Source organism: Xylocopa sonorina, chromosome 4 (assembly GCF_050948175.1).
Source record: "Xylocopa sonorina isolate GNS202 chromosome 4, iyXylSono1_principal, whole genome shotgun sequence".
NCBI classification, from domain to species: domain Eukaryota; kingdom Metazoa; phylum Arthropoda; class Insecta; order Hymenoptera; family Apidae; genus Xylocopa; species Xylocopa sonorina.
Genome location: NC_135196.1, coordinates 4,011,734 through 4,026,191, shown reverse-complemented (window position 1 = coordinate 4,026,191; position 14,458 = coordinate 4,011,734). Strand labels below are relative to the sequence as shown.

General features: G+C 29.2%; 5 protein-coding genes across 7 annotated transcripts in view; 2 read left to right on the top strand and 3 right to left on the bottom strand.

The window, feature by feature from the left end:
* Nucleotides 1-716, top strand: part of LOC143423257 (uncharacterized) — a 325,047-nt gene extending 324,331 nt beyond the window's left edge. The window contains exon 4 of the mRNA XM_076894453.1: nt 705-716. The gene's annotated coding sequence lies outside the window, so the exon portion shown is untranslated. The remainder of the gene's footprint in view (nt 1-704) is intronic.
* Nucleotides 717-3,624: 2,908 nt separating this feature from the next.
* On the bottom strand, nt 3,625-7,003 carry Golgin84 (golgin A5). 2 transcript variants are annotated; one of them, XM_076894465.1, is made up of 7 exons: nt 6,763-7,003; nt 6,110-6,546; nt 5,609-6,035; nt 5,222-5,426; nt 4,899-5,138; nt 4,489-4,710; nt 3,625-4,134 (listed from the first exon to the last, which is right to left on the bottom strand). In XM_076894465.1, the coding sequence occupies exons 1-7, from the start codon at nt 6,906-6,908 to the stop codon at nt 4,075-4,077; spliced, it is 1,737 nt and encodes a 578-aa protein (XP_076750580.1). In that variant the 5' UTR covers nt 6,909-7,003; the 3' UTR covers nt 3,625-4,074. The 2 variants fall into 2 exon arrangements, with proteins under 2 accessions (XP_076750580.1, XP_076750581.1); XM_076894466.1 differs by having other exon boundaries at nt 3,625-4,106.
* A 723-nt stretch (nt 7,004-7,726) lies between these two features.
* Atpsynb (ATP synthase subunit b, mitochondrial) lies at nt 7,727-9,266 on the bottom strand. The gene is made up of 4 exons (XM_076893443.1): nt 9,158-9,266; nt 8,628-8,789; nt 8,194-8,546; nt 7,727-7,983 (listed from the first exon to the last, which is right to left on the bottom strand). The coding sequence occupies exons 1-4, from the start codon at nt 9,183-9,185 to the stop codon at nt 7,807-7,809; spliced, it is 720 nt and encodes a 239-aa protein (XP_076749558.1). The 5' UTR covers nt 9,186-9,266; the 3' UTR covers nt 7,727-7,806.
* A 1,484-nt stretch (nt 9,267-10,750) lies between these two features.
* Nucleotides 10,751-12,303, top strand: LOC143422753 (delta(3,5)-Delta(2,4)-dienoyl-CoA isomerase, mitochondrial). The gene is made up of 7 exons (XM_076893642.1): nt 10,751-10,851; nt 10,919-11,069; nt 11,138-11,226; nt 11,306-11,433; nt 11,549-11,829; nt 11,939-12,065; nt 12,141-12,303. The coding sequence occupies exons 1-7, from the start codon at nt 10,806-10,808 to the stop codon at nt 12,237-12,239; spliced, it is 921 nt and encodes a 306-aa protein (XP_076749757.1). The 5' UTR covers nt 10,751-10,805; the 3' UTR covers nt 12,240-12,303.
* LOC143422755 (dynein regulatory complex protein 8) lies at nt 11,954-14,207 on the bottom strand. 2 transcript variants are annotated; one of them, XM_076893644.1, is made up of 4 exons: nt 14,036-14,207; nt 13,197-13,437; nt 12,884-13,094; nt 11,954-12,087 (listed from the first exon to the last, which is right to left on the bottom strand). In XM_076893644.1, the coding sequence occupies exons 1-4, from the start codon at nt 14,142-14,144 to the stop codon at nt 12,073-12,075; spliced, it is 576 nt and encodes a 191-aa protein (XP_076749759.1). In that variant the 5' UTR covers nt 14,145-14,207; the 3' UTR covers nt 11,954-12,072. The 2 variants fall into 2 exon arrangements, with proteins under 2 accessions (XP_076749759.1, XP_076749758.1); XM_076893643.1 differs by lacking the exon at nt 11,954-12,087 and adding an exon at nt 12,318-12,591.
* Nucleotides 14,208-14,458: the final 251 nt, after the last annotated feature.

Below are 14,458 nucleotides of genomic sequence, written 5' to 3'. Positions count from 1 at the left end.
AAGCATTGCTGCAAGACGTCGCAGGATTGCTAATAGACAAAGGATGCCGATTTTCTTAGGGAAAAAAAAGAAATTACTAATCGATCTAGATCAAAGGCCAGAAGATCGATTTTCAAGTAGATAAACGGAAATATGATTGTATTCACTTTTTTTATTCGTTATTATAAAACAACGAGTTAATATTAGACGCGAAACAATTATCCAATTAAAAACTACGTCTCGCTTTTCTCTCACTTCGCTCCATTTTTGCAAAATCGATTTTCAATAAAATCTGTGAATCGATTTCTTTAAACATGAACTAAAATCGGCATCCTTGCTTTACATTTGACTTTAGAGTTAAAGCTTTAGGCGCATAGTTTATCAGTTCGAACCCGCATGAAAAATTAATATAATCGATTAAAATTTCTAAAAAGAAAAAGAAAGCGAAAAGAAAAAAATACCCTGTAAATTGGTGGCTGTGAAATTTGTATTCGCACGTATAACTTTTGCCTATTACTCGTTTTTGCGAAATAACTGTTTCGCGATTAACTCGATTTGAGGGTGCGTGTCTTTTTTCGAACAAAGTAGCGACGTTGTCTGAGACAGATTGAATATTCTCGATCGACGAATATACATTTAAGAAATCTACGATCGTATCGCATAGAATTAAGTGATATAGACTTCTTAATCAAGACAGTGGAAATTTTCGTAAACCATTTTTTTAGTCGATCTCGAATTCGAATATCAGAAAGATATTTGCAGCTTGAATGTATCATAAAATAAATATCTACTTTTAGCTTATTTGAATTAATATCATACGTGTAACAGTAATATACGATCCCGAATGATATGGAAAAAATTCATTTAAGCACATTTTCGCAAATGAAATAATATTAACATTAAGAAAAATCAGTTTGTGAATAAAATTAAAGAAAAATATTTCTTACCCCATACTTATTATGAAAAAAAACAAGCACAATCTAAAGACACAAATATGCGCGCGTGCTAATTGGCATGTTAAATACATATACTTCTAACATCTTTCTAAATACAGAGAGTATAAAAAACACAAGGAAACGCAAAAAATTAATGTATCTTTTTATGAGAGATTTGACGTATAGTTTTTAAGTAGTGAACCTCTTTATTTATCGATCGTGGATAATATATATGAATATGTATATGTATATGTATATGCATATGCATATGCATACATATACATATATATTTCACATACTTCATAAAATGAATCGAACCCAAAAGCAATGTTGATCCCGCTAATCTGTAAAGTAACTGGTGATCATGTGATAATTATAGTATTTCGAGAATATCGTTCATAAAATCTCGAGTTGAATTATATATATGTGATAATAAATCCTTTCCATTTAGATTTCTTGTTTCAACGTTTATACGCGTTATCATGAACATTTTCTTCTCGGCATTTTTCCATTAAAAAAGAAAGTTACCTCTTAATTTTTCTGTTCAAACCTACTTACTCTTGTTAGTACTGTTTAAGTATAATGACTGAATTAAACATACACGTTCAGTCTGCGAGGTGTATCAAGAAAAACGATGAATTGTTTTCTATGAAATATGTATTTTCTTAAGAAGTACAACTTCGCAGTTTTGACTCTGAACTCGTTAGCGTAAACGCACGGCGTGGCTTTCCAATGAGAAATGATCGCGCTATACATGCAAATAGAGCCACTTCTATTTGGATGGTAACGCCACGCATTTGTGTAGTGATTCCAAAGAGAGAGGGAGAGAGAGAGAGAGAGAGAGAGAGAGAGCGCGAGAGAGAGAAAGAGAGGGGGAGATAGAGAGATTGAATCAAAACTTTCAATTATGCAATATTGAAAATAATATCGCTTATTTATTGCAACAATTAAATAATTTAGTAACCATCATTCTCTGAGAAACAAGTTTGAATGTTTTAAATTATTACCATTAAGTAGAAACATTACGTATGTTTTTAAATGTAAAATTGTTATAATAAAATACTGCATTATAACATTGTCGTTCATGTTATAAATTCTCAATGACTGTTCGTTCTACGCCAGAATTAAATTTGACAAGGAAGTTAAGTCATTGTTGCAGCAAATAAACGGTATGTAGGAAGAAACGAGTTTTAACAGTAAACATAAGTAGCATTTGTGAATTGAACATTTAACACAACACAAACCAGAAATCTGATATTTTGTTCAATTTATTCCCTCATTGTATCACTATTTTTTTCAAATGCAAATGTTGTAGAAAAAGATTCGATAAATGATTTCGGTATGCTACATACGTATATATACACCAACTGGAACGGACAATCGACAAACTTAAGGGACTATAAAGTTATTTAACATTCAAATATTCGAGCATTTAAATTTTATTCATTTGTTAAATGTTTGAATGTACTCACGTAGCATTTCATCCATTTTTACGAAAATGTTCGATAATCTAGTACTTTTTTTTTTCTTTCATCTAAACCGATTACTGTGGCCATTATTTAGACAAATCGATTAATCATAAAACTCGTGCCTAAGGAATATGAACAACTTACACTATTTCTTGATTACTAGAGCAATATACATAGCTGTAATTTATTCTGCTTAAGCATTGTTCGAATGATTACGTACTAATTAGATTAGTGAACGAAATATCGCGCAGCGTTCCTGCAAAAGCATTTGAGATCCTCCGTAGATCTTTCTAAAAATAAATTACTGTATAGAAAGAGAATAAAATATAATTTTTGATTACTGTTTTCAATCAACAGTATGGTAATAACGTCGTTTTTAATAGATAGAGGCGTGTTATTAATTTTTAGATCGAAATTGAATAAAAAGTTGGAAAATACATTTAATCAACATTTCCTTTTACGTGAATGCCCAAAAGCGAATCGTGCTAAAATTTGAAGCAACTCTTTGATTATGAAACGTATCCGCAGAGCGTAAAAATTTGCGAATGATGTAATTTTATTTGTTGACACGCCTCTGTTCTTTCATGGCATATCAAGTTCTTTTTGTTTAATGTACCGTAATAATGTCTAGCGATAAGAATCAACCAAATCAAGTGTTAAAACAATCGTAGCAGAAAATGTAAAGATAATGTATAATGATAATCAATTAGAAGATACGATATATATACATTTACTTCTGCTTTTTGTAATGATACATGTAAAATACTTAAAAAAAAAAACTGAATATTAAGATTATTAATAAATTATTAGGTATACGTTGAAATGATCTCAACTACTAAAAATATATTTCTGGTAAATTATTCTTTTAAATATATCTTTTACAACAATTCGAATTCTGTAATAACATTTGATTCCATATTAATGGACATTAATGTTTTAATACAATAAACATTTTACTATCTAGAGTATAATGAGCGAAATAATTTATACAAATTCGTATGAACTAGATTTGATTACGTTATAATTATCATAAAAAGAAGGAAAAATCGTAACTTGATTGTTAAATCATCAGCTTAAACTTTTCTATATTATTGTTCATTGCACAATATCGTTGGAAGTTAATTACACTTATTACCAGGTTCCACTTTTGTATTCATTTCAACTGTGTTAGCTTTTTGTACTCATATAGAAAGTGCATACCTCTTCCATAAAGTATTTAATACGGAAAAATGATAATACAATTAATTATTTATTTATTTATTTACGTTTAAACGAATTAAATACAACATGTTCATTACCTTTATAGTATTATATCTATTTTTCTGTATAGTGAAAAAATAAATGACAATTTGAATAAATAAAAATATTCATAGATTAATTGCAAATATAGAATTTCTGCCCCGCGTTAACAACTATTTCATACAAAACAATATATTACACTGACCATCTTTGTAGTACATATCAGTATATCATAAACACTATTCAATAAAACTATTATTCAAGTATATTAGAAAAATTGTCTTATGTATCTAATAAGTTAAATTTGCATATATCACATTATATATCATAGAATAGTTTGTAAAGAATGTTAAAAAGTTACAGGTTTAATTAGTAAACAGCAATATAGCGTGTGCATCATCCTAATGTCATATTTACAATTTTCCTATCACATGTGTTGTAAATACCCAAAATTAATGTGCTTCTGGTGACTGTGACAGAAGAACTATAAGAACCCAAAATTGAAGTAATGCCTGTAAAGAATGTTTGAAGATAGAACACCGTTAGTAGTAACATTTATTAGTTATTTTCTTTTTGTAAAGTACCAAATCGTTCTATAACTGACACAAACATTTTAAAAAATTTACAAAATATGTAATTAATCACGTGTAGTCAAATTGATTTTAGAGTGGCACAATTTTTATGAATATATTGTTTTACTTTACTCTTTACAAAAAGAAAATAATGACTGCATTATTACAATCTAGTCTAATATATAACGTTCTCAGAAGTAAATTTAAATACTAATACTAATTTATTATCCTACTAATTTTTGTTTATCCTTTGTTAAAGCTGTAATAATGCTAATTTAACATATTTACACTTACCATGTAAATTAATACTAAGATTCTTGCAAGCGGATATCTTCTTAGAAATACCCCTGTGCGAATACTGATAGCATCTAACGAAGAATAAGCTCTCTTTACCCTTCTAGTAACTCCGGTATCGAATGGAGTTTCTATCAAAAATGTCGGCACTTGGGCTTTAGCATCGTCCGTATCATTTATACTATTATAAGGAACATTACGTCGATTGTTTCTAAATTCATGCTGCGAAAAGAAATGTTCTCGTTATGTTTTCTTCAAAAGGGAGAGTAATATAATAATAAGTTAAAAAACAATTCTTTAATTTAGAAGAAGGCGTAGTTTTTTATATAAATTTATTTAAAAATTATCAAAAATAAATTTAATTATTTTACCAATGTAAATACATATAAATAGTTTTATGTAAATATTACCTCTATTTTTTCTAATTGTAGTCTTAGAGCATTTCTTTCAGTTGTTAAACTTTCTAGCGCTTGTTGTTTTGAGACTAATGTTTGCGTGAGTGATGCCAATCTCGACTCCACTTCGCTACTCGGAGTCGATATCGCGGATAATTGCAGTCTAAGCCTAGCAATTTCAGTATCACTTTTTTGTAATTGCGTAGTATAACTATTATGCTGACGAATTAGTTCATCCTTTAATGATCTTATTTCCTAAAATAATGATTCATTAATTAAGGATAATTTCACTAGATTATAAAACACATATACAATGTACAAAGAAAATATTAAAGTACATCTGAATGTAACTTCGCATCCTCCTCCGCATCTAGTCTTCTACGTTTTTCTGAGGCAAGAATTTCTTGAGCTTGTACATTCGCCTCAGCAGATTTTTGTCTCATTCTTTCTAACTTTACATCGGCATTCATTAATTCCTCGCGTACTACTCTTAACTGTTCTGAGATTTGTTGATTTTCTTGTCTAAGCGCGTCTCGTTCTTGTCTACAGTAACACAGAAAAAAGAAATTAAATATTTGCTCGTTATTGATACTATAATTATTTAACTTTGACTTCTTAATTATAGTTTGAACAATAAACAAATTTTTTATTTGCCCAAAAAGTATATGATGCATTATTCTTTCAGCATTTAATATACATAATTGATCATGCTATATTACATTTACCTCAATTGGTTTAATTCCACAATTGTTGTATCATCCATTCCTGTGGATTCGTTAGATCTTAACTCTGTTATTAACTTCTCCTTTTCTTGCAATGTTTTTAGTGCTCTAGCTTTATGTTGTTCTAAATCAGATCTAGTAGAGTTTAATTCTAATTTACTTCTTTCGAAGGCAGCTTGCAATTCTGCCACTTGTTTAGATAATTGTATCTTTTCCATGTATAGAGATTGTAATTTCTCATTCAAAACTACAATCTCTTTCTGATGGTCAGTCTCTTGTTTCCCCAGTAGTTCATTTCTTTCTTCTAAACTTTTTTCTACTTTGGTCAAATACTTTCTTATGTATTGATCATGCGGCGAACTCATCAATTTATTTATTTCTATATTCTCTTCTTTCACATCGTATTCATATTCTTGCTGAACAGCATGTTCTGCAATTAAAATTATGAATTCATTAACGCTTTTAAAATTTACATAAATTAAGTAACTTGAAAGTCTGTGTTACCATTATTCAAAGCAGTACCAGAAATTTGATTTTCCATCATGACGGTGTTTACTGAATGTAATGCATCGTTTTTACAAAAAGTCTCATCATTTACATTTACATCATCGTTGTTAAGATTGTCTGGAACATCTACAGATGTATGAATAAGACTAGGACTAGAGCATCCACTGTGAATTGATAAATCTGATACAGAATCCGTAGTATCCGTTGGGTGTTCAACCAAAAGTGATGAAGGTGTTGATGGTGAAATGGAAACTTCAGATATATTTTTTTTTGGGCTGGAATGTGGTGTATTTAAAAAAGTAAGAAGCTCTTCATCTCTAGACATAACAGAATTTGTTGTCAACGAAGAGAGATTTGGTATTGACCGAACATAAGGAAATTCTTTTGATGATTCCGTAGTAGGCTTCAAAATTGTACCATCTTTTGTATCAACACTGTAATAGAACAAAACGTGTTATTGTAATTTAATTAACCAAAGAAAATTGACAAAGTACAATGGAAATGAATTTATGTTTAAGAATTGCTGTCTCCTAGCAATTGTTAATGCTGATTTGTTAATTATAATGTTAGTTGGCATAACCAACTAACATTATAATTAATTCAAATTGCACATAAATTTTGTCATATCTGTAATAATCATTTCCTTTTACCATGGCTCAGAAGGGATCCATGTAACATGTGTCAATTGAGATTGTGGTAAATCGTATTTATCTTTATTTAAGACTGCTGCTGTGTTTTTGTCTATTTTATTTAATAAATTTTCTGCCTTATCAGCGAGGCCAGACAACCATGCCATTTTCACGGGAAAAACAAAAGTACACGCTTCTAACAACTTCAATGACGTTTAACACTTGACAAATTTCATGTCCACGAACTATAGCAACATAACCTAAAATAGGTATACGTGTCAGCATTGTTCGAAAATTTTCATTCACCGTAATTAACGAGCATATATCCAAGTATCATTTTTTCATTCATATTATTATGAATACGCATTATGCTGTACTTCTGGTTTTTACTCTTTTTAATTATATAGTTAATAAAAAAATATATGATTCGGCATTATTATTATTATTCACTTTTTATCCAATGTATTTATAAAAATACATTTTATTTACAGAAAACGTGGTAATATAAATATGATAATATAAATATGCTTAGAAAAAATAATTTTTATACTTTCTACTGTTTCTCTTTCTATTCGTTCAAACACTTTTCGCTTTGTATTAATTTGTGATTTACTGGAGTTTGTTATAGATCATTTGTACTACCTATAATATTAATTGATAATGTTACACAGTGACATTGGAATATGAGGATTTCTGTAAATATGTATATGCATACATAGAAGCATACCATCAGTGGCATAAAAACATCAAGTGGTAAAAGTTAAACGAACATTTTCATACAGGAAAGAATTGCTTGACAAAAATTTAAGAATTAGTTCTTAAATATTATTTACCGAATACAGAAGCACCCTGTATGTTGTTATAAAATGGTTAAATTTAATAAACTTTAAAGAAATTATTAATATGTAATTAAATATTATTTTTAATGACATTTATTTGTCTCGAAATATTACTTGTATATACAATAAATGAATGGAGGCAGTAGTTTAATTTTAATGGCTTTCGAATTTATATATTTTTATTACATTTACAATGAGAACTATTGGAGACTGCTAGGATGGAATTTTAAGCTTTGGCAGAAAGACCTTCAAGATCTTTAATACATTGCAAAAGATTAGCTTTTTCTTGTTCAGGTGTAATAGCTTTCAACACACTGTTTGTTATCCACTGTACCATGTGTTTCTGAGCAATCCTACGCTCTATGGTATCTATTTGGGCATGGTAGTCGAGACGTTTCTTTACCTGCAAAAGGATTATATATACATATATAACAAATATATAATCAATAATATAAATAAATATATATTGTATATCATTTTGTTAAAATACAAATATAACGAGTTAATTACTTTTTGATAATATATTTGTATAATACACTTCCATTCTTAACACTTTATAATACACTTATAAATACTAAGTACAATGAAAAGTATTAAAAAATAGAAGTATTACCTCTGAGTAAACAGTTGCCAATCGTTCTCTATAATTGGCTTCCAATTGCATTAATATATTTTGCTTTTTTATATCAAAAATCATCAATTGCCCCTCAGCACGCCACTTTTCCTTCTCCATAAAATCAATTGCGTCCTGACATTCTTGAATACACTGATTTTTACTATCGTTGAGTTCTTCCTCAAATTTATCAACCTGTTTATCTAAATACTTCCCGATTTGAGGGCCAAATTTATATGAAACGTATATAATGATTGAAAACAATGAAATTGCATTGAAAAATTCGTGTTCCAAAACATACCACTCCTTAGAGAGTAAATATGTTGAAAGAGTCCCAAGGAACACATATGGACCTAAATACAAAATTAAAAGTTATTTATACACGATTAAACGAATATATTTAAAAAAATATATATTAGCAATTATCAGTTTACCTGATACACCAGTTTTAGGATAAAAAAATGTAAACCATTCCTCTGGAATGAATCCCATTCTAACTGGAGGTGCCTCTACCGGACGCTTCATACGTGGTACATTGGATACCATTGCACTTGTCTGAATTCCACAAGTGGCAACAGCCTTCACTTGCGAAGGAACTGTAAAATGATTAAAAAGGAAGAGAGATATTAAAAAGCTTGAAAATTATCAATTTACTATCGAAGATTGATTCTTTATTAATATTCAATCATAACCCAAACTGTCAAATGAAACCTTATTTTATCATTTATTTTAAAAATACTATGTAAGTTATAATTATAATCAACAAATTTTGTGAACAATTTTATCTTATAATAAGAAAATTTTATGAAAATGATACGAGACATTATTACATAATGGCAACAGAATACTCCGTAAGAGTTTGGTAATGAAATAAACTCGATAGTGAAATATGTAATTAATAATGCATGAAATTTTGCGCGAGGAAGTGTAAATTGCATTTAAATTATTTAAAACTTATCCTTACTGTTGCGGAAGCTTAATCTCGACAACATTTTGTCTACTGTACCACCTCACAGGTCAGACTAGGACAGCATTGAGGATGGCAAAGATGTATCGATAGTTTGAAAACATGGATTTTTCTTGTCGATATATCGATACTTGTACTATCGATATTTGATGACCGATATATCGAAACCAAATGTTCGAAATTTTGAAAATTAGTAATATTTGTGCTGTGAAACAAAAGAGAAGAACGTAGAAACAGGATACAATAAGTTAACCAATATAGTTAATATCGTCCGCGGTGTAAGGCAGCGAGATGAGTCAGAACGCGAAGTGGCGAACATAGAACATTTAAAACAGAAACACCGCCGTCTTAATGCCTATACGACTTATAATAATATCGCGAAGTACATCAGCCTGTTTATTAAACCAGGTCAATGTTCTCTTAAACAAGAAATTGTTAAATTAATAAGTATAGTTAAAACTAGAAAGTGTACCTGACTTCAAATTGTATTTATTTGCAAAGTGCGTTTTCTCCTTGTTAGGGATACCACGAAATTGAAGGTGAAAGGAGGAATTTCCAAGAACGATTGAAGCTTAGGAAATTTCTTCTATCAACCAGCATTAATTTAAATTTAAAAGATCATTATTACTTATTATTTATAAAGGAAATAAATATATAATGCCACGCGAGGCAAGTGACATCACAGTGCTCTTACTGTGACAAAGTTGTGCTATTGGGATGTATATTTTAATAATTTTGTTGTAATTTATTTTATATTTCCCGCTTTAGAGGTAAGAGAGAGAAAGATGCTGTAAGAAAGAATAAGACGGATGATGCTGACCTTACTCTGGAACTCCTGGCGCCATCTCTGTGAAAAGTGCTCAAACTGGTCGCACACAATTATCGACAGCGAAGTGAACTACTGAAGAACTACTAGCGCCATCTCTGCGGAGAGTATTGAAACTAATGCCAAATCAGTTTTAGCGCTTCTTCAAAAGATGGCGCCAGTAGTTCTTCAGTAGTTTACTTCGCTGTCGATAATTGTGCGCGACCAGTTTGAGCACTTTTCACAGAGATGGCGCCAGGGGTTCTAGAGAAGGGTCAGTAACATCTGTCTCACTCTTTCCTATAGCTCTTTTATATATCCTTCTCTCTCTTACCTTTAAAGCGGGAGATATAATTTATCTTACTTTTTCTACTCAATGAAAATTAAAGAATTTCTTTATTTAATCAACAGTACTCTAAAATTCTGTAATTAATATATAGATAAACGAAACTATTTAAATAAAGTATTAATAAATGCCATCATATTATTGGCGCTACCTTTTTAAGCTGGTCCGAAGCGTTTCGATTAGCTTGAGCACATTTAATGAAGATGACGCCATTGATCTTGTTTTCAGATATAAGATTATAGATGAAATAAAGTTAAATGAAAAATAGGGAGAGAGTAAAATGGTATAGATATGATATCCATAAGTATCAAGTATTAGTTGGCATACCATTGTGCAAAATTGACCAAAGTCGAAACCGAGCTTTCCAGCCGATAACTACGAGCAATGCCAAACAGTATACGTAGCGTTGAAGCTGAAAAACTATAAAATATAGAAATAATTAATTGCAACTCATTCAGACCTTTAGTTCTTCTAGAGCATATTATTTTATTGCTATGCTCTCGAATACGATACGTTTTTTGTTGAACAACGTAAAAGCAAGTAAGGATTTATTTTCTTTGTTATCTCCTAAATTTTGTATGCAAGTATTATCTTAATATGTTTTCAGGGATTCAGCACCATAGTAGAATGAATTTCTCTAATATTAAAAATATTGATAAATATAAGACGTTAAAAGTATCAGTGCCAAAAGAATTTATATATTTAGTACAGCTAAATAGGCCAGAAAAATATAATGCCCTAAATGATGCTATGTGGAAGTATGTATATCTTACATTTTCATTCATATTATATTTGATTAAATATGTTTGTTTTAATGATCGTATAGAGAATGCAAGGTTTGCTTCAATGAATTAGCCGTAGACCCAGAATGTAGAGTGATAATTCTTTCAGGTTCTGGTAAAGCATTTTGTTCAGGTATAATATCTATTATATTATATCTTTCATATACACAATTCATTTGCTTTTTAAATTTAATATCAAATGATTTCCGTAGGTATCGATGGAAGTGATATAATGAACATGGGTAGAGAATTAGCAGAACATGAAGATATTGCACGGAAGTGTAAAATTTTGCATTTAAAAATAAAAGACTACCAAGAGAGCATTAGTGCAATAGAAAAGGTTCTTTATTTTACGATTTTTATTAAAAATGCTAATTTCTGATTGAAAATAAAATGAAACTTCTTCTTATATACATTGTTTACTATAAATACCTTTTTTTAAAATCATTTTCTAGTGTCCAAAGCCGGTGATTGCAGCTATACATGGTGCATGTATTGGAGGTGGTGTAGATATGGTATCTACAGCAGATATTCGTTATTGTTCTGCAGATGCATGGTTTACAATAAAAGAAGTAGATATAGGCATGGCAGCTGATGTTGGTACATTGCAAAGATTCCCAAAAATTATAGGCTCCGATAGTCTAGTTAGGGAACTTGTATATACTGGAAGGAAGTTCACAGCTGCTGAAGCTCTACAACAGGGTTTTGTAAGTCGTCTACTTGACAATCAAGAAAGGTAAAGAAAACATAATTTTGTGTCTTATGTAAAATGATAGATTTCAAATATTTCTTATTTTTATTTTTATTTAATTTTTTTATTTAAAGATATATTTTTAATTTTCTAGTTTAATGAAGACTTCAATGATACTTGCAGAAGAAATAGCAAGTAAAAGTCCAGTTGCAGTACAAGGTTCAAAATTAAGTTTAATTTATTCCAGAGATCATTCCGTCCAAGAGAGTCTGGATCACATTGTAAGCCTCAATATTTTTCTATCTGCAATAATATAATTGTTTCTTTAAATATCTATATTTCATTTTTATAAACAGGCTATGCACAATCAGATTATGCTTCAAAGTGAAGACTTTGTAAATGCTGCTGGGGCACAAATTACTAAGGGTGATCCACCAATTTTTTCTAAGCTGTAAAATTTGAATTTTTAAACGCTTGAAGTAATATATAATAATGCAATATGTTTGATAAATATATATATAAGTGAAGTTGAACGACCTGTACCAATATATTTTATAAAAAAGATATAATAAATATTTTTAATATTTTTGCAACTATTAAAATACTAACATATATACATGTACCCTTCATTGATTGTTTTTTTTTTATTAAAATTATTACTATAAAGTTATGTTCAAGCAAGTGTCATGACATCTGATAGGTCATAAGAAGACTTTCCAATCTACGTTTCTTAGGCTGGGCTTCTAATTTAGCAGCATCCATTGCATCAACAATGGAATATAAATTGATTTCATCAGGTATCTTTACCTGTGAATAGTATATAAAAACAATTTCTATGTAATTTAATCTTTGTTATGCCATTTTCATATCATACTGAGATTTATAGCTACCTGCCTACTTTTATTTTCAATTCAAAGGTAGTAAAAAAAATGATAGAAAATCGTATTATTTTGTTCAACTGTTTTAACCAATAATCTACGTGATTATTTAAGTAATAAGTAAATATATAGAAAACCTTTGATTAAAGTACCGAAAGTGCCTATGGAATGGACCACTAATATATTTTTTGAATTAAACTAACTTTTGTAATAATACATACAAGCAGTAAATTAATATAATGCTCGTAATTGATTTTTTTTGTTTCTGGGTCACATGCAATAGCCATCATATTTTCTATTTCTTCCTTTGAAAATGGTTCCCCAATTTGCATCATTGCTTTTTCTAAATCGTCACGCATAATATATCCTCGATTCTCAGGATCTAGTAATTGGAATGCCTTTAATAAATCTTCTGGTTCCGCTGGTTTATATCTAAATAATACAAACAAATTTTATATGGAAATAGAATTACATAAAAACGGGACCGTTATAATTATGTCTTTCAGTACAGTATAAATATTTTAAGCAACTTACTTGCGTTCATTAATAGCCTTAGACATGTATTCCAGAAATTTGTTTAATGGTACACAGTTGTTTGCTACATTTTCCACTTGAACTTGTATTTCTTGCAATTCTGCTTCAGTAACAACACATCCTAGTGCCCTAATAATAGTACCCAAATCTCTAACATCTATCTCATCGTTTTTTGCAGTATCAAATACATTAAATACTTCGCAAAGTCTCTTTTCCAATAATGTTGATTCTAATGCTGCCACTATGCGCAAATTACAATTATTAAGTATGAAAATATAGAAAACTCTTCATTAAAATGTATGACGTAAAATTAAACCACAAGCTAGTAATGCGATTTAAATTAACATAGTAACAGTTAAGTGATATAATATTTTATTGTCATGTATTCTATTCTCATGTTGTATGGAAAATGTATGGAAAATATATGGAGAATATAATAGTATATTAAATATGTAAATATATGTTAACATTGAAAATAAAATATATATCTTACTTATTGTTTCTTAATATCTGTGTATGTTAATAGGTATATAATCAGTATGTATGACTTATTGCCAATGAATTCAACTATGTCTATACTTGTTTGATCAATACACAGAAGCAAATATATACATAAATATTATATATACATAAATGAGAGAAAGAGAGAAAGAGAGAGAGAATAGAGGAAGAGTTAAAAAATATGATGAAAATATAAATTCTACTAAATCATTAGTATATTATAAATGTAATTGTCATGAAATTTTTAAAAAAATAATTTATACTTTTATATGTGCAATATAAATCACCTTCGTTTTGTCTATTAATAAAATTTTTGATTTGTATTAAGTGATACATACTTCGTACGGATTGACTAATTCTTGTTAATCGTTTTGCCATAATGCTTTGTCTAATAGATACTCGACTTAATGACGGTTGAAATCGGGATACTCTGTGTAACGATTCCATTGTATTATAAATCTTAATTAAAATTTGTTTTAAAAGTCTAATGATTCATAGAAATATAGACGATATTTTAAATATATATTCCAAACTTCGTTAAAATTTATTTCTTAAATTAATATATACGTTTCCGTGATAGAAAATAACTCGTGAATTTAGCAAATTAAAAAATCAACAATACATTCTTCGTCTGTACAAAATTCATCCTATTTACTTCATATACATATATATTCATATTACTTATGTTTGGTCTGTACTTATATTCTCCAAAATGTTAACTATGTTCATCAGATACTTAAAAATCTAAAAACATACAGATA